General features: G+C 37.0%; 1 protein-coding gene across 4 annotated transcripts in view; it reads right to left on the reverse strand.

The window, feature by feature from the left end:
• Window positions 1–19,042, reverse strand: part of EHBP1L1 (EH domain binding protein 1 like 1) — a 152,488-nt gene that overhangs the window by 28,548 nt on the left and 104,898 nt on the right. Inside the window, exons 5-10 of one of the 4 annotated variants that reach the window (XM_040410128.1) lie at window positions 18,098–18,276; window positions 13,671–13,810; window positions 12,131–12,169; window positions 11,945–12,004; window positions 11,602–11,734; window positions 1,254–6,582 (exon numbers count right to left, since the gene is read on the reverse strand). In XM_040410128.1, coding sequence (XP_040266062.1) covers window positions 1,254–6,582; window positions 11,602–11,734; window positions 11,945–12,004; window positions 12,131–12,169; window positions 13,671–13,810; window positions 18,098–18,276 — 5,880 coding nt within the window. Of the gene's footprint in view, window positions 1–1,253; window positions 6,583–11,601; window positions 11,855–11,944; window positions 12,005–12,130; window positions 12,170–13,670; window positions 13,811–18,097; window positions 18,277–19,042 lie in introns of all 4 variants that reach the window. The other 3 variants (XM_040410126.1, XM_040410129.1, XM_040410127.1) reach the window with 3 other exon arrangements.

The following is a 19,042-nucleotide window of genomic DNA, read 5'->3' on the forward strand; positions in this document are numbered from 1 at the left end:
CGCTTATTAGTGATTTATTGTGGATAATAACTAATTACCCATGTACTTCGGGGACTATTTGGGATCAATTGGAATTGTGAATCATGAACTAAGTTGATATTGACATTATGAACTGAGTATTCTCACTATGACTCCATTTTTTTTTGTGAAGAATATTTATTAGTATTATATTAGTACTGGTTATTGAACTGACAATGGGAAAATACCAATAGAATTAAGAAGATATAACAAGCTTTGAATATGCCTTGTGATAGCCATGTAAGTGATAAGGTAAATCACTGTGTAGTACACACAATGCTCCAGAAAGTTGAAGAAGAAGAAGAAGGATATGGTAGAAAGTATGGGGAGTGATGGACACCCTGCAGTTATATAATGGATATGTACAGAACAATGGGAGGGTCTGTGATCAGGTACCAGGAAATTTAGTTCTAAATAAAAGCAAATTCATCCAAACATCAAAAAATGTTATGTTAAATAAATTAATGATCTACTGTAATTCCTAATGGTTCTACAAGATGAACATCACTATTATGCTTTATTAAAGAGTAGTTGCAGACCACTGTTTTTGCTATTTAGACATCTGCTATTTAGGAAGAGCAACAACTGGTTAGCAATGCCAATGACAGGTTTTGTATAACTCCACAAACTGTAGGTCTTTCTGTGATGTTAACTGGAGATGAACCTCTGGAAGACAAAGCCTTCTCTTGTACCTCCCAGCCATGCAATTCTGAAAAAGGGTGAGGCATTTGAGTCCAATCTTTGGCCATCATGTCCATTCCTTAGTTTAATTAAAAAATTTACACAGCTGGTCGCTCAAAATGTAATGGGCTTAATAAAGGGTTTTGATGGAGCCAATATTTCATTGGTACAAAACAGTAAAGAAATGACAGGCACCGGTGAAGAAAACAGAAGGAAGGATGTTATCCTACACTCCAAAGAAAATTCAACTTGTTTATATATAGTGATAAATTATTCGGAGTACTGGATAAAACCTGTTCATTTTCAATCTGTGAACTCAACAGTAGCTGTGTAAACCTAGAAGACCAAGTAAGAGCACTGCACCATGAACCATCTCCCCCACAATTCCTCCATTATGTTATAACTGCAGAGTGCCATCACATGAATGTCTATTGCTCAGCATGTATCTCAATAGTATTCACCCCATAAAAAGTCATTCTCCTTCCTATTGTCACAGTATTAACCACATCTCATGCAGTGTCTCTTCCTCTTCTGGGTCACAGACTGTCACATACCTCCCCTACTTGCCCTGTGCTTTGGCTCAGTCTCTTCTTTTCTTTGCTCCTCTGTTGTCCAAGGGTTTGAGGAGGGGATACGGAAAATGTGCACTCTGACGTGTGAGCTTTGTTGTTCTCACCTCCTGATGAACTATAATCTAAAGAATAGTTTTGCCATGTCTCACTGGGGGTATGCTTTTGGTTTAAAGATTCTATGTCTTTTCTGGAAAGTTTATTTTCTTCCACCACTGTCTCTAGCACATTCTTGATGTCTTGATCTCCAGAGTCTGACTGTTTATGTCCTTCCACTTTTACTTCTGGTAAGAAATTATTTTCTTGCATGGCTGTTGTATTTGGGGGGTTGTTTACCCACATAAATTCATCAGAAACCGCTGACATTTTTATCACCTTTTCAGTTCTAAAAGGTTGTTTTGTTTGTGATAGAAGCTCTGGGAGGATTTCTTCTGACTCAGCATCCATGAATGTAATTTCTTCTGGCACAACTGCACTCTCCTCTATATCTTCTCTTTTCTTTGACTCCTTAATATCTGATTTTATTTTGCCTTCTGTAAGTGAGGCAGTTTGTGCATCATCCTCATGACTTATTTTTTCCACAGTTCTATTTTTGGCTTTGTTAAATTCCTGTACTTTGTGTGGCATAACACTTGAAGTCATGTCCTGAAAATACATTGCTATTCCGTCTCTCTTACCTTCGCCTGATACTGCCTTTAATCCTTCTCCCTCCATACCTAATGACAGTTCAGCGGTCTGATTCACGTTCTCATTGATCTTTGTTGTCTTTTCTACATTTTCTTTCAGTTCACTTTTTTCCATTTCTGAGTCCAGCACAGAGTTTATTACTTCTACTGTCTCTGTATTACTTATCCTGTTTTTGATAGTTAGTTTTGTGTTTTCCAGTTGTGTCTGTTGTTTGCTTCTATTCTCTGTGTCCTGTAGTGTTCCATCCTTCTCTACCACAGGCTTACTGTCCTCAGACCTATCTCTTTCATCTGCATTTCTCTCTTTACTTTCCTGCTGCTCATCTCTGTTTTTATCACTTACTGCATCATTTTTCTCAATTAAATTCAGTGCTTCATAGAGGCTGCCTCTTGAAAGCAAACCTTCTTCAGGTTCGTTTTGTACTCTATATTTTTCATCTATTTCCACTTCATTACTAGCTGTTTCCTTAGATAGCTCTTCATTTGCCCAGAACCATGTCTCTTCTCCTTCATGATCTTCACACTCTGGAGTTTCAGTTCTGATGGGCTTCATATTTAGGCTCCCATCTATCAAAAGATAAGTTTGCAAATCTTCTTGATCTACTTGAATTACCTCGTTTGCTTCCACTTCTGCTACACCCATAGGCTTCTCATTTTTTTCTGCAGCATCTACCAGCCTAATATTTGTCCAAATGTGGAAATCTGTCTCCTTCTTTTGATCTAATACTTGCTTAGCTAAGACTGTTTTCTCAATCTTGTCTATGCCAAGGTACACCTCTTCCATGTTTATGTTCTCATCTATCAAAAAGCAAGTATTCAAATCTTGATTGGGTACCTCTTTTGATCCATTTGCTTTCTCTACTAACCTCTCTGCTGTACAAATAACTGTATCAAGAACCATGTCTTTTGTATCTATACTCTCCTGATTTGTTGTTGTCTCCACAGCCAGACTATTATTTGTCCAAAGGCATGAATCACCCTCATTTTTTTCATCTAGTACTTGCTCAGCTATACCTATTTTCTCGATGTTGGTTGTTCCCAGGTACACCTCTTCTATATTTAGGCTCCTGTCTATCAAAAGACATGTATTAAAATCATCTTGATCAGCATCGTTTGACCCATTTGCTTCCTCTTCTAAAGTTTCTATTGTCCATATATCAGTACTATGAACTTCCTCTTTCTGATTCACATGCTCCTCGTTTCTTGCTTCTTGTACATCCAGCATGCTATTTGTCCAAGGGCATACATTATCTTTCATCTCTTGAGCCAGTACTTGCTTATTTATGTTTGTTTCCTCAATCTTGGTTGCCCCAAGGTACAACTCTTTCATATTAGGATTATCTTCTATCAAAAAGCAAGTATTAAATTTTTTTTGATCAAGTACTTCTGATCTATCCACTCTCTCGACTAATCTCTCTATTGTCCGTATACCTGTATTATGAACTTCATCTTCTTTTACCCTAGTCTCCTCATTTGTTTCTGCTTCCACAGACAACCTATTATTTGTCCAAATACACATATCATTCTCCTTCTCCTGATCTAATACTTGCTCAGATAAGTTTGTCTTCCCAATCTTGGTTGTCTCAATGTATACTTCTTCTATATTAAGATTCCTATCTATCAAAAGGCAAGTATTCAAATCGTCTTGATCAGGTATCTGTATGGATCTATCTACTTCCTCTTCTAATTTTTCTATTGCCCAAATTTTTGAATTCTGAATGTTGTCTTTTTGATCCAGTTTTGCATATGATGCATCCATGTCCATCCTATCATTTGTCCAAAGGAATGAATCTTTCTGAAAAGAATTGTTCTCCTTGTCTTGATCTAATACTTCTTGTTGTTCAGTCTTGGATGTTCCAAGGTAGACTTCCTTCATATTTAGACTACCATCTATCAAAAGGTAAGTATTTAATTCTTCTTGATCGACAATATATTTAGGTTCACCTGCTTCCTCTTCTAAACTCTTTATTGGACAAATTCCAGAACTATAATGCTCATCGTTTCTATTCATAGGCTCCTCATTTGTTACTACTACTGCATCCAGCCTGCTGTTTTTCCAAGGTAATAAATATTCCCCCTTCTCTTGATCCATAACATGCTCAGCCGCATCTGTTTTTTCAATCTCTGGTGTTCCGAGATATACATCTTCTATGTTAGCTAAATCTGTTGCTTTACCAATTCTCTCTCTTTCTGTGGGTATACTACTGTTTGTCAAAATACATTTCTCCAGTAAATTATCTTGACCCTGTGTCTCTTTAGGTCTGTCTTCTTCTTTGGAAAGATTAATTATTTCTACAGCCAAATTATCTTCTTGATTTGTTGAATTTCTGACTGTCAATGATTCTACGTCTGGCTGTCCAAAGGACTGAAGATATATCTCTTTAATGCTAATTAGATTTACTGATTCTTTTGTGCTATTGATGTTTTCAAGTAGTTGCTCATTTTCCATTTCGGCTCCAATTGTTTGCTTTTCAAGTCTAGCATTAGTCAACATATGCGTTTCACTAACCTTATTCTGATCAAATACCGTATCATCTGGATCCTGATACTTCTCTATTATATTCTCTTCCAATATATCTTGAAGTTGTTCAAATGTAACTCTGTCAACGTTATTTTCTTTAGATATTTCTGCCTCACTGCCTTGTTTTTCCTCAGTAATACATTCTGCTTGAATATCAATTTCTTCCTGCTCTAGCTTTTTAGAATTGACTGCCATATCATGTTGCTCCAATACCAGTACATACTGTGTTTTATTGGTAAAAGCGTTTTCCTTTGGAGTTTCTTCTACTCCACTATCTACCACACCTATAGTGTACTTCTCTGCTACCTGTTCAGAAAAAGTTTGTATACCTTCAGACTGAACCTCAGTTTGATACTCGGCTCTATGCATCATAGCCTCTACCTTATCTACCCCATTCTGATTGTCCCTACTTATTTCCCTTTGAATATCTTCTATTAAGCTTTGTGTAACAGAACTGCCCGTCTCCTTCCCTCTGTCACCTCTAGTCACTGTCATGTCCTGTAGATCTTTGTCTTTATCTGTCATTTGGTACAGTCTCTCATCTAGCTGTCTTGTATTTTCCTCTACCTTTTCAGGTTCACTCACTCTATTTTCACTTCTGTCCGTAGACTCTTTGATTCGTGTATCCTTTTCAGTGTCCTCTGCAGTCACAGCCTCATCTTGCCTTTTCTTATTTTTGTCTTGGACTTCATTGTTGTATTTTTGCGCTGGCATGTCTTGCATTGCATTCTCTGCTATAGTTACGGGGTGTTGTGTGCTCAGTTGTTCAGCAGAAGTATCTTGTGTATGCTCAGTCCGGGAGACGCTCTTTAATGAAATGACTTCTTTCTGAAACATGGGATTATCTGTGTGTTCTTGATTGTATATATCTTCATGTGTTTTTTCTACTCTAGTTTCTTTCATATCATTGTCTGTTGGTTCCTCTATGACTCTTGGGCCTTGCAGTCTTGCATCCGTAGCACAAGATGCATCTTCTGGAACTGTGTCTTTAATACATATTGGATCCTGCATTAGATGTTCTACCAACAGTATGTTTTCTGTTACGCTATCAGGTACACTAACTATAACTTCACTTGCTTTTACAGTTTTGCATGCTTTTTCTAAAATCACTGTCTCTTCAGCTCTACTTACAGTTTCTTGATCTCTCTGGGCTATTAAGTCTTGTGAGTCACTAATCTTACTTTCAACATCTGTTTTCTCTAATGCATCCTTTTTCTCTACATTGACTATGCTTTTTATTCCCTCTGCCTCCTGTATATTTATTGAAATCTCCTCTATGCCCTCTCTCTCAAACAATTTTTGTTTTTTGTTTAGCTCTTTTAGCTCTTGATTATCACTGGTATCCTGAGCTAAGTTATATATATTTTCTGTGATATTCTGAGACATCACATTTATATTACTATCTGTTCTTGGCAAACTTTCATCACCAGCACTTGCTGGTTCTGTTTGTGCACCTAGGTTGACTACTCTGTCTTTTCCTACAATATTTTCTACAAAAACATATTGTGCAGCCACTACATTATTTGCCTTTGGATAATTTTGCATGTCATCTATTGCTGTCACACTGTCAGCGGACTGGCTTGCTGTTTCTTGTACATTTGTTATTTCTACATCTTTTTCTGCAGACCTGACTATAATCTCAGGCATTTCAGGTATTTCATCTGGGCTATTGTCTGCATAAAGTGATTCCTCGGGAAAAGTTACATTTTTGCTAAAAGATGATATTGGTGGCATCTTTGTTTCTGGAAGATTATTCAATGTAGTTTCCTTATCCAAAAATGGAAGAGGTTCAGGAGGTTTTTCTACTGGTTTGTTTGCAACTTGCCCACTCTCAACTATATGGCCTGCTTTTGACCTCTTCGGTATACTTGGTATTTGAGGTATCTTGACCTCTGTTTCATCTCCTGTTATTATTACTGTGTGACCTATTTTCTTTATTGCTGCATCCTGATGAACAACTGGCCCCATATCTTGTAGACATCCCATTTTGTGCAATTTCTCCCTATACTCATCCCTAGGGGCTGACTCTGGCTGTTCCATGGCTCTGTCACTGAGAAGTGGCTTATTGTCAGGGGTGGCTTCTCGGATCTTCCATACCTCGTTATTCCTAAGGAAACATAAAAAAAAGTAACACTGGAATAAGCAGTAAAATATATATATTGTAATAAAAACATTTATTTAATATGTAGGTTTTACTTAGTAGTATAATTAGCAGTTTTACTATACATACTTAATATGCACATTTTCGAGAAATACCCACATACATGTCTAGAATAAATTACATGACATTACTTTACACTTCAAAAACAAGGAAAAACACATTAAGGCTACATTCACACGTCAGTATTTTTCTATAATCCGATTTTCTGTCCGTTTTTTGCGGATCCGTTGTTCCTGAAAATGTTCCCGTATGTCATCCGTTTTTTGCGGATCCGCAAAAAACGGAAATATGTATAAATTTCAATAAGGAAATAAAGTTGTTTGGATTTCTTTAAAAAAAAATAAAAAAATTTAATGTAATTTCCAGGAACGGATTCCGTATAAAACGGATGACATACGGAATGACATCCGTATGTCATCCGTTTTTTGCGGATCCATTGACTTTGTATTGTACCAGGATCCGATTTTTCAGGAAAAGAATAGGACATGTTTTATATTTAAACGGACATGCGGAACGGAACAACGGAAACGGACAGCACACATTGTGCTGTCCGTTTTTTTCCAGGACCTATTGAAAATGAATGGGTCCAGATCTGGTCCAAATCTGTTCCAGAAAAAACGGAACAGATCAGGAAAGAAAAAACGGACGTGTGAATGGACCCTAATGGGGTTTTTCGGGATTCTGATATTAATGGCCTAACCTCCAACATTAAAGTGTTAGAAAGGTGATGAGGCCATCATGCTGAAACTAACTTAGATTTTTGCAAATGACTGTATTTGTGGACTGTAAATATCTCTTTGAAGGTTTAACGCTACAAGATGAAAGATTGGATCACAATACTTTGAAAAGGTATGTCAACTGCAATACGATTCCAAGAGGTCTTCACATTAAAAGTGTTCAACATAATAGTGTAGAATATGATCTGTTCAATTACACTGAGAAATATATATTACATATGAGGAAAAACATTGGTTGAGATTAAACAAAAGATTTTCAATATGTTTACACATCTCTGGAGTCTGGAAAAATTCTCCTTATGGTTGGAGTTTTGTGAACTACATGAGAACACCAAAGGGAATATTTCTAAACTGAAGTTGTTTAGCCTAAGTTCATACTAAAACATAAGAACATACTGGTTGACATGTTAGCTTTACATCTTCAGAAATAGAGACTGCAGATTTAAATTATTTGGACACCTCCTCTGTAGTAAAAGAAGACGTACAGTATTGTGCAAAAGTATTAGGCAGGTGTGGAATAATGATTTCAAAAATAGAAGTGTTCATAATTTATTTCTATAATTAACAAAATGCAAAGTGAATGAACAAAAGAGAGATCTCAATATTTGGTGCGACAATCCTTTGCCATTAAAACAGCATCAATTCTTCAATTCAATTCTGCAAGTACACTTGCACCCCCTTTTTTCATGCATATTTGAGTGAAAACAAGGAAAAGGAAAAAGGAAACAGTGAAGCATGGTGAGAATCCTTGCAAGTTTGGGGCAGAATTTTAGTAAATGGAGTTGGGTATTTGGCCAGAATTAATAGGGTCCTCAATGCTGAGAAACACAGGCAGATACTTATCGATCATTAAATACCATCAGGTAGTCATCCCATTGGCTCCAAGTTTATTCTGTAGCACAACAAGGACCTCAAACATATAGCCAATGCCATAAGAACTGTCTTCAAGAACAAGGGGTCCTGGAAGTGATGATATGACCCCACAGAGCCCTGATCTCAACATCATCAAGTCTGAGATTACACGAAGAAGCAGAAAGATTTGAGCAAGCATATATCTGTTAGTTCTCGATGATGTTTGGAACAACCTTCTTGCTGTGTTCCTTCAAAAAACTGTGTGCAAGGAAGAATTTATGCTGTTTTGAAGACAAAGTTGGTCACACTAAATATTGATCTGATTTAGATTTCTCTTTTGCTCATTCACTTTTCATTTTGTTAATTGATAAAAAATTAACTATTAACACTTCTATTTTGAAAGCATTCTTACTTTGAAGTATTTTTTTTCACACTTGCCTAAAACATTTAAACAGCACTGTACACAAGGGTGTCAAATGGTCAAAAAAGCTCTCACAGAGGAATTTAATTGAATTCCTCTGAATGCAGATCTGAGCCTATCCTTATAGGAGTTACGGTCGGAAGGGATGACTTCAGAAGATGACAAAATTGATAATACTATATTTAAAATGACTAACCCTCACTTTTATTGTACACAGTCATGAGTAATTGATCTGGATACATTTAAAATCTAGGGAAGAGAGACTTTAAAATGTTGAACACTTGTATGAATGATACCACCTATGACTTGCCTAAGCATAAGAGAAATCCTACTAAGGTACCACCCTTGAGGAACTGAGAAATAAATAAAATGTAGTTAATAAAAAGTCTGACAAGGGAGTCAGTGGTCATTATGGATGCCCTGCTATACTCCAAACAGGTGCATGAAACCCTACAAGATTGCGCAATCTATAGGAGGTTGTCAAGGAATCTGAAAATTACTTGTAATATCTTCAAATATCTTCTGAGGTAAGTAATAGCTTTAGTTTACTTACATTAAATCAGATTGACCCACTTATGGTAAAGCATCCTGTGCTACCCATTTTTTATGGGTCACCAAAAATACACAGAGAGGTTTCCCTCCTCACTATAACTGACCACATTTTACAGCCTCTGCTATGTGGGGATGATTAGATGTGGCTTGTGCTAAATAAAGAAGTCTTCAGGATATTGCATTTGGTAATTACATACAAATCTAGATGGTTTAAACTTCATGATCTCTATTTTTATCAATCTATGAAATTACTGTTATGAATGGTTGCGGTAATCTGAGCTATTTATTATATGAGATTTTGTATACATGTCTTTTGTTCATTGAATTTCCCCGTGGATGACACTTTATGACATAAAGACCAAGGTGAACTGTATGATAAGTTCACTTTGTTTTCAAATTGCACCAGTTTATCTGCAATTTGTTTGAAATGCACAAAAACTAGGATTATGCGCAAATTGAATCTTATTGTTATGTTTTTAATACTCTGCAAAAAATTAAGATTGATTTTCCTTTGCTAGCACTTGACTACTGAAAAGCTTTTAAATTATCCTGAGGATAGGCCATCAATATCTTCTGCCACCCTCACAGATCTGCTGATTGAAGGGACCACTGCACTCCAGCAAGTTTTATGTTCTCTTTATTGTTTACCAGTCACAGCTGCATGCATTTTGTAGTGTGCTGTGCCCAGGCTCAGACTGGCCCACAGGGGTACACATGAATCCACCGGTGGGCCCCTGAGCAATGTGGGCCCCTATTCTCCCACCACTTGTGCAAGTGTCACATAACACAGTAGACTTACTACACTACATATATACAGTCCTGATTAAAAGTTTAAGACCACTTGAAAAATGGCAAAAAATCATATTTAGCATGGCTGGATCTTAACAAGGTTCCAAGTAGAGCTTCAACATGCAACAAGAAGAAATGGGAGTGAGACAAAACATTTTTTGAGCATTCAATTTAATGAAAACAACGAATAAACTGAAACAGGCTGGTTTCAGCTAATCAAAAGTTTAGAACCACACCTCCAAAAAAAACGGAGCCAATACCGGGAGAACGGAGCGGCGCCTAGGGATAATAGTAAGTGCAGGGAGATCCCTGGGTGCCGCTCTCCATGTCTGTATGCTTAGTTTACATTTTTTATTCTAGTGAAAGGTCCTCTTTAAGTTCCATTCAATTAAAGGGACTAACATGCCATACTAGGTACAGCCACTACAAAATATATAGAGCTTTGCCTGGTAAACAATTAAGGGGATGTGGGCACATTCAGTCAGCTGATATGTTGGGTCTCAGGGGTCTGATCCCCTAAATGGGCCTATTCCAAAGAACAGGCCATCAGTATCAAAGCACTACGAATTTCCTTTAAGGTCATAACAGCAGAAACAGATACAGTATGTGAGTGCTATTCCATTATTAAATACTAAAAAATACTGCACAATTTTTTTTTTTTTTAAGTAACACTGTCAAAGGTACATAGCTATTAATGTTCTATCCCCAGTCCCCTTTCAAAAAGACTTACTAAAAAAAAAAAAAAAGGATTCACATTTAACATTCTATTGCTAAAACTTGCTGGGGTCCAATAGTGGTGACTATTGTTAGTCCTTCCTCACCATAGTGAAGTACATCCATCAGCTGAACTTCACAGGACAATAAAGATCTGACTGTGTCTCCTACTAGAGGAAAATGCCTCTTTCTCCATCTATCAGCTTTTTTCCCCCATCCCCTTTTCTAAACTAGCATGCAGTCTGAATTCTCTTTAGGAGGCACTCTTTGAAAGAAATGCTATTGTTGGGCCTCATGGGAGCACTACTACTATGCTGTGGACTATGTGTATAGCATTTTTTTTATTGCAGTGTAGTGGGGCACTGGGGACAACAGTTGGCAAAGTATTGAAAATATCAGTAGGATATAAGAAAATTGGCTTATACCTATACTATTATTTTCCTTTATTGTTCTATATGGTTGTCATTGTGAGTGATAAGGAGCAGAATGTTTTCTCCATGTGCAATACATGAGAGACATGATAACAGCTAGTCTCCACCCACTAGCTTAGGAAACTGAGAATCAGTGATTGAGCCTGCAAAGGAAAGTTAAGAATACAGGATACAAGTCATATAATGGCCAAAAATAGTGCTGTTACTCATGTACAAACATTTAGTAGCAGATACTGAAAAGTAATTGGAAAGTACACTGTCTTTTCTTACTTATCAATTATCCGCCTATATGTCCTTCTAAAAGTTCCCAGCCACGGAAATAGAGTGAGTTGGACAGTCGCCCAATAGCCCTAGTTTTGTTGGATTGGGTGTATCTTAGTAGTTCATAGTAGTTGTTGATCGATAGTGTGTAAATATTATTGTTTTGTATTTCTGACTTGCTGGCTTTACTATAATTTTTTTTACTGACCTCTGCTCTTGGCTTGTGATTGCAGGGATACTTGTGGCTGTTTCCATGGATCTTGTAGGCTTCTGTTTCTCCCTTTCATTGTTATGGTGGCTATATTTGCCATCAGTTAAAGGTTTAATGCTTTCTTTTTTGGCTGTAATGAGAGAACTTTTGTCAGATTTAAGTTTCTTATTTATTCTTGGAAAAAATGGTGGGACAGGAGGAGGACTAGTAAGAGAAGGTCTTGAGGTATCACGAAGAGAAGAAGTAATCTCTGAAAGAGGAAAACACAGGTAGAAAGTAATGTAGAAATAAAGAATGAGATGTAGAAGTAAACTATGGTATTTTAAAGAAATGTACTTACTTGTAGAAAGAGATGCTTCATCTTCTTCCTCTGCAAGAGTACTAAGCTCCCGAACTGGCTCTATAAAACATGACAGTGAAAGAGTAGTTGACCAAAAATCACATGTGTAAAATACAACATAAGAAGACACAGAGGGAATATAGAGAGGCAATTTGTAGGACACAAGAAAACAAGTAGTGTGTTTACCTGACGACAAGTAGTCAGACAATATGTTTTTAAGATAACCTGAAGAGGAAAGTGAAGAAAGAATGTATAACAAAGAGTGGAGAGAAAGATGAAAAAATATAAAGGAGCCAAGGTTATGTTCAACAGATGTAAAACCAAATGTTGATATATGTAATAGCACCGCAGCAAAGGCAAATGTATGTTATATATAAAACTCTCACTAAAGATAAGAATATCCTGTGTCACGTTATGCTCTTCCCATGTATCACAGTGTATCGGAAGTATAGGTCCATTACAGGAAATACATATATGTGGGCAAACTGTGCAATTCATTGGCTCATATGAAATAGACCCTTAGTTGTTTTTTTATCTGAAATAGTTGGCAAAACACGCAAGATAAAAGTCAGTGGGATAGCTATAAGGTGTGCAGATATACAGTAGCAGTCTCTAGCTCTGATGCCTCCAGAAACCCTAAGTCACCTCTGTTACATTACATTGTTGGCAAGAAGGGGGATTGGGCATTTCGAATTTCAGGATGTCAGTGACTAGTTCCCTGTCTCTATTAAAATAAACATGCACATATGTTCATGGTAGAATTTAGAGAAATAGCTGTTCCCTACAGCTATCTCATGTGTATGGCCTGCTTAACACCAACATCTACTGACATCCAGCTTCAGAATGGACCACCAGAGTATCAGAGGATCCTCCAGTTGGCCCAAGCTCTGAGACAATAATTGATCATTAATAAACCATGGCCACTAATGTCTAGCAGTGTAAAGTTGACCTTAGAACTAATAATCAGATCACAGGTGGACAAACCACACAGCTGCACTGGGACCCAGTTTTAAAAAAAAAACACTTTAAAATCCACCATCTTATCAAGAACACAAATGCTTCCTAATGTCTACTTCATTGTGTTTCCTGCCCTTTGAATTCTATGTCCTCCTCTGAAACAGATATCCTATTGAATCTTATTGGTAAGTCCTGCGTGAGCAATGAACAATTACTTAAAAATGGAGCGACCCTGGGAAAACCCATCCATAAGTGCCCAGGGTTAAAGAAACTGTTGATCAGGTTGTGCTATGCTATTTCTGCAACTTAACTAGAAGTGAATGGGAGTTACAGAAACAGAGTAACACAGCAAGCTACTCGGTTTCGGTAACTCTGGAGACACTCTGTTTCTGTGACTCCCATTCACTTCTACGGGAGTCAGGGAAACTGCGTAGCACAGCAGTTCCCATGTGTCTGTCACAACAGCCTCCTCTGACCACAACTTACAATGGGCAGGTATTCCTGTCTCAGCCATGAATTAATGTAGAAACTCAGGTCTTTTCTACAAAAATGTTTGAAACCCAAAACACATAAAGCAAAGCTGATGGTTTTGATTTTAGTAGTCCAAAATGGATATATCTGTTATAACTTCATTCTTTCCACTTGTGTCACAAAGGGCTAAATATAAGACCTTATACATTGATGCTACTGAACCATGAAGAGGTTCTTTTTTTCTGATTATAAAATATTCAGGAAAACCTGAAATTAATTAACTGAATCCAGATGTTACCTCGATGCGCTGAACCAAGAGAATTGCGTTTCTGTCTTTGCAATTTGTCCTCTTCTTCCTCTTCATTGAAGTCATCAAGGTCTGCAATGTCTGATGGTTTCAGACTCAAGAGACTGGCAATACTCTGCATATCATCATCCCTGGTGTACAGTCAAAAAGACAATTATTCTATATCACAATTTGGCTAAACTCAACTTTGAATTCAAAGAAGCATCTGTCTTGTCTTCCTGTCTATCTAATCTATTCATCCATCAAGCATATCCCATATCTAACATAGCATTGTCAAACTGAAGCTTGCATCTCAGTCAGTACAGTTCTTAAGGGTTTCCATTGTATATCATTTATGATGTTTCAATTTGTTATGCTATAAATGTCTGATTAGTGAAGGTCCAACTGCTGGAATTATAAATAATTTTAATCCTCAATGTGTGTTTGGCACTCCCCATGAAACGGGTTATTCTATGATTAATGTCAAATATAAAAGTCAGACATCATAAAGTACATGACAATCTCTTTCTAACAAAGCGAGAACCAGTCCTGTACCTCACATGAATACAGAGATCTTCCCATTCATCATTCATTGCTCTGCTAGACTTATTTCAAGATGGCCACCCAGGAGGCGTGTCCTTTAGCAGCAGTTCTGTCCATATAAAGGGCCTTTTACATGGACCAATCATTGGGTCAATTATAGGAGATGAGTAATTGTAGAAATGCCTTTTCCCAATTATAGCCCTTTGTAACACCTGATGATTGAGCAAACACTTGTTCATCGGGTGAACTTATCTTTCGTCCATCACCCCAAATCATCAATTTTGGGCAGCAGATTGTGTTGTGTAAACACTGACAAAGAATACATCTGTATAGGGATTAGTGATCGCAGCAGCGAGTGATTATTGTTCCACATGCAGAGGAGATTATTACTGCATGTAAATGCAGCTCTCACCTCAATCAATTATTGTTAATACATAGGTCATTTGCGATAACTGCCTGTTACATTGTAAAAAAGGGACCACTACTGCCACAGCTTCTAACAATGGATATGGCTCTTGGCAGTTGAAGGATGGAACTGAGCATGTGTGTACACCTCAGTGATGTTACCAACGTGAAGCGGATAGACGCAAAAAAATCACCAGTAGATATTGCCTAAACATATATTCAGCGATTTCTTGGGCACAGTAGATTTGTTTTTGAGAAGCTAGGTGATCAATATGTGACAGCTCACACAGGAGTTACTACCTATCCAATATCAGCTCATAACTAGGGTAAATTTGCGTTCAGGACTAGTGATGAGCGGGAGGTGCCATATTCGATTTTGACAAAATTAGCGAATATTCGCTAGAATATTCGTCTCATATTCGTCGAAAATCGAATATTCGTCATTATTCTAGTTATCGCGATTAATATGCGATTTAAATAATCGCGTATTGCGATTTTAACTTAAGGCAACTTTCCTATTGGTTTGATATCTAGAATTAGCGAAGATGACGAATATGACGAATGTATTCGTCATATTCCTCAAAACGAAGATAACAAAATATTCTCCTTCTTCGTTTTAGCTCCATATTCGTCAACTTCGCTAATTCTAGCAATCAAATAGGGAAGTTGACTATAGAGACAGCTGTTTTTAATTCGCTATGCGATTATATTATTTTTTTTATTTTTTATAAATAGAATAATTATAATTATCAAGTATTATAATTATTCTATTTATTAAAAAAAGCAAAGTAATATAATCGCATATCGAATTAAACTTACCTGTCTCTATAGTCAACTTTCCTATTTGAAATGATTGCTAGAATTAGCGAAGTTGACGAATAGGTAGCTAAAACGAAGATGGAGAATACTTCGTTATGAGGAATATGACGAATACATTCGCCATATTCGCTAATTCTACCAAGCTAACCATAGTAAACAAGGTTGAAATCGCAATTCGATTATTATAACTTGAATTAATCGCATTGCGATTTCAACTTGGACCTGGTTTACTATGGTTGGCTTGGTAGAATTAGCGAATATGACGAATGTATTCGTCATATTCCTCAAAACGAAGATAACGAAGTATTCTCCATCTTCGTTTTTAGCTACCTATTCGTCAACTTCGCTAATTCTAGCAATCAAATAGGAAGGTTGACTATAGAGACAGCTGTGTTTAATTCGCTATGCAATTATATTACTTTGCTTTTTTTTTTTAATATAAATAGAATCATTATAATAATCAAGTATTTAACTATTCAATTATTTTTTTTAAAAAGCAGTAATATAATCGCATAGAGAATTGAACTTAGCTGTCTCTATGCAACTTTCCTATTTGATTGCTAGAATTAGCGAAGTTGACGAATATGGAGCTAAAATGAAGATGGAGAATACTTTGTTATCTTCGTTTTGAGGAATACGACGAATACATTCGTCATATTCGTCATCTTCGCTAATTCTAGATATCAAACCAATAGGAAAGTTGCCTTAAGTTAAAATCGCAATACGCAATTATTTAAATCGCATATTAATCGCGATAACTAGAATAATGACGAATATTCGATTTTGACGAATATGAGACGAATATTCTAGCGAATATTCGCCCATTTCGTCGAAATTGAATATGGCACCTCCCGCTCATCACTAGTCCTGAAAGTCAATTTACCCTAGTTATGAGCTGATATTGGATAGGTAGTAACTCCTGTGTGAGCTGTCACATATTGATCACCTAGCTTATCAAAAACAAATCTACTGTGCCCAAGAAATCGCTGAATATATGTTTAGGCAATTTCTACTGGTGATTTTTTTTTCTCCCATTGCGTCAATCCGCTTCACGTTTCCTTATTTCATCACTCACGTTGGTAACATCACTGAGGTGGACACATATTCGTCATCTTCGCTAATTCTACCAAGCCAACCATAGTAAACCAGGTCTAAGTTGAAATCGCAATGCAATTACTTCAAGTTATATTAATCGCATTGCGATTTCAACTTAGCACTGCTATATTCCATATTCGTTAACTTCGTTAATTCTAGCAAGCTGACCCATTAGAAACCCAGCTCTAAGTTGAAATCGCAATGCGATTACTTCAAGTTATATTAATCGCATTGCGATTTCAACTTAATTCTCACATCCGACAGTACATTCTAGTATGGAGGCGTTCCCATGGTGATGGGGACGCTCCATGAGCACGAAAGTCGGCAGAAGCGGCAACGGGCACTGGAGCAGCCAGGAAGCCAGGAATCCTCAGGTAAGAACTACTTTTGGGAAGTGGGAAAGAAAAAAAATATAACAATAAAAATAAAAAAATTAAAACGAATATTCGAAATAACGAATTTATAGCGCTATATACGAAATATTTGCGAATTAGCGAAGTGCCGATATTCTCTAAAAAAAAAACGCTATTCGAATATTCGCACTCAACACTATTCAGGACTGTAGGTAAGCTATGAAACAAACTCTACGCATGCTAAACGTTTTAGCTGTCATGCAGCTTTCCCAGATTCCAGTTCCCAGACATTATTACTGAAAAGGATTTATCACACTTTGGCAGAAGATGGCCACAAGTCAGTACTGTACATAACACTGCTTCTATCAGCCCCTGATTGTGGGACTTCTCGCCGGGTGATATCAGCTTAGTGCTATTACCGCTCTAATTTAAAGGTTACTGTCTGAATTACATTTATTTTAACTTTATTTCATGCATACAGTTTCATAAAATATTCATAAAGGGTCATCATATAAAATAATACTGTGTGTTTCATGTACTGAAAAGAAATCCCTATTGCACTGTAACTTTTTATTGCATTCTTTCTAAAGAATTTGCTTATTGTTTATATATACTGTCTATACTGTAGGTATATATTTCCCACTAGAGACACTATACATTAAAAAGTTCATGTTGGTAAAATAAAAGCCATATTGGTTTAGGTTTACTTCATTTCTCCAAGGTAGAAAGGAGAAAATGAAGGCAATAATTATATCACAGCAAATGAATTTCCTTAAACAATGTATCATCCTGCACTTCTGTTCTGTGCAATATTAATACCTAGGATTCTTAGTAATATTGCTGACATCTCTAACATTGGGCCACTTGGAAGAACATCATTTTATCATACAGTATAATTATTACTTTAATATCACGTTATTGTGGACAATTTCAATATACATAATATCATATAGCATCAATGTCCAAGGTCAGAGTTCCACAGGCGCACTCATTGGGTACAGTCATGGCATTACCACAACTCCCAGGTTTCCCAAGTTATTTGCGACCAGCATAAGGTGTCTTACAACAGTATTTCCCTTAGGGAACCACTGAAAGTCCCAGCAATGAGAACAGTTGTGACTTGCAGGTGACACTGTGTCATCATGGAGTCAAAACCTTAATTGTGAAAATGTAATCATTTTTCCCCATGAAAAGCTATTGCTTTTCCACATGTATTCTACTCACGTAGCTTTGCCTTCTCGCAATAAAGTGCAGGTAATACTGACGGTGAGGGTTGCAGACACAACTTTTACAGAACGTGGGGTGAGTGTGAGCCTCAGTTCTCGAGGAGCAGAATTAATGGCTGCAAATTTGCGTAGGTCAATAGGAGCCACAGCCAGAAGCTTTTTGTGTCCTCGAGATTCCTTAATGGAGAGAAAGATCATAAGTAAAACGGTAGACAAAGGACAAAGACAGAAGAAGTGGATACAATGAAACAGAAAAGTATTATTACATTTTTTAACTATTCACCTATTAAATATAATTTAGGAAATCTGGCAAAAATAATCGAATGTCTGAGGGGATGCTTACACAAAGACATAGCTGAGGTGCAGTTCCTACGGTATGCAGCAATATGTGTGGTCGTTAAAGGGAATTCAGTGTTATACCGGGCACAAAGCCTTGTAGGACTGGCCCAGATGTATGTAATTATACTTTTTACTTCATTCTGGTGAAAAAGTCATTTTAATCCATATTCAAATGAACAGTTCAGTGCACAGAGGGCAGACAGAAGCCACTCTGTGCTTCCTTGCTCCTCCTGTTGTCTCTGCCAGCACCTCCCTCTCCTTCTTGATTGGTAGAGCCAGGTGAGATGACTATGCAGGACCTGGTGATGTCACTTTTTCTCCAGAATGAAGCAACGCATCGGTAAAGGAAAGTTATCATTGCATTCAGCTGAGTTAGCCCTACAAGGCATTGCTCCTGGTTAAACAGAGAATTTCCTAGTGGCAGGTTCCCTTCAAAAGAGTTGTCTTACATCAATAAAAAATTGAACAGCTGGCTGGAAAGAACTTCACGTATACAAAAAAAATCACTCAACTTTCCAAAGTGCTGTAGTTTCTGGTCCTCACGGGGCTGGAAGTTATGACATTCTGTATAAACTCATGTGAATGTTGCTGGTCAGAGGTGATG

Source organism: Bufo bufo, chromosome 10 (assembly GCF_905171765.1).
Source record: "Bufo bufo chromosome 10, aBufBuf1.1, whole genome shotgun sequence".
In the NCBI taxonomy this organism is placed as follows: Eukaryota; Metazoa; Chordata; class Amphibia; order Anura; family Bufonidae; genus Bufo; species Bufo bufo.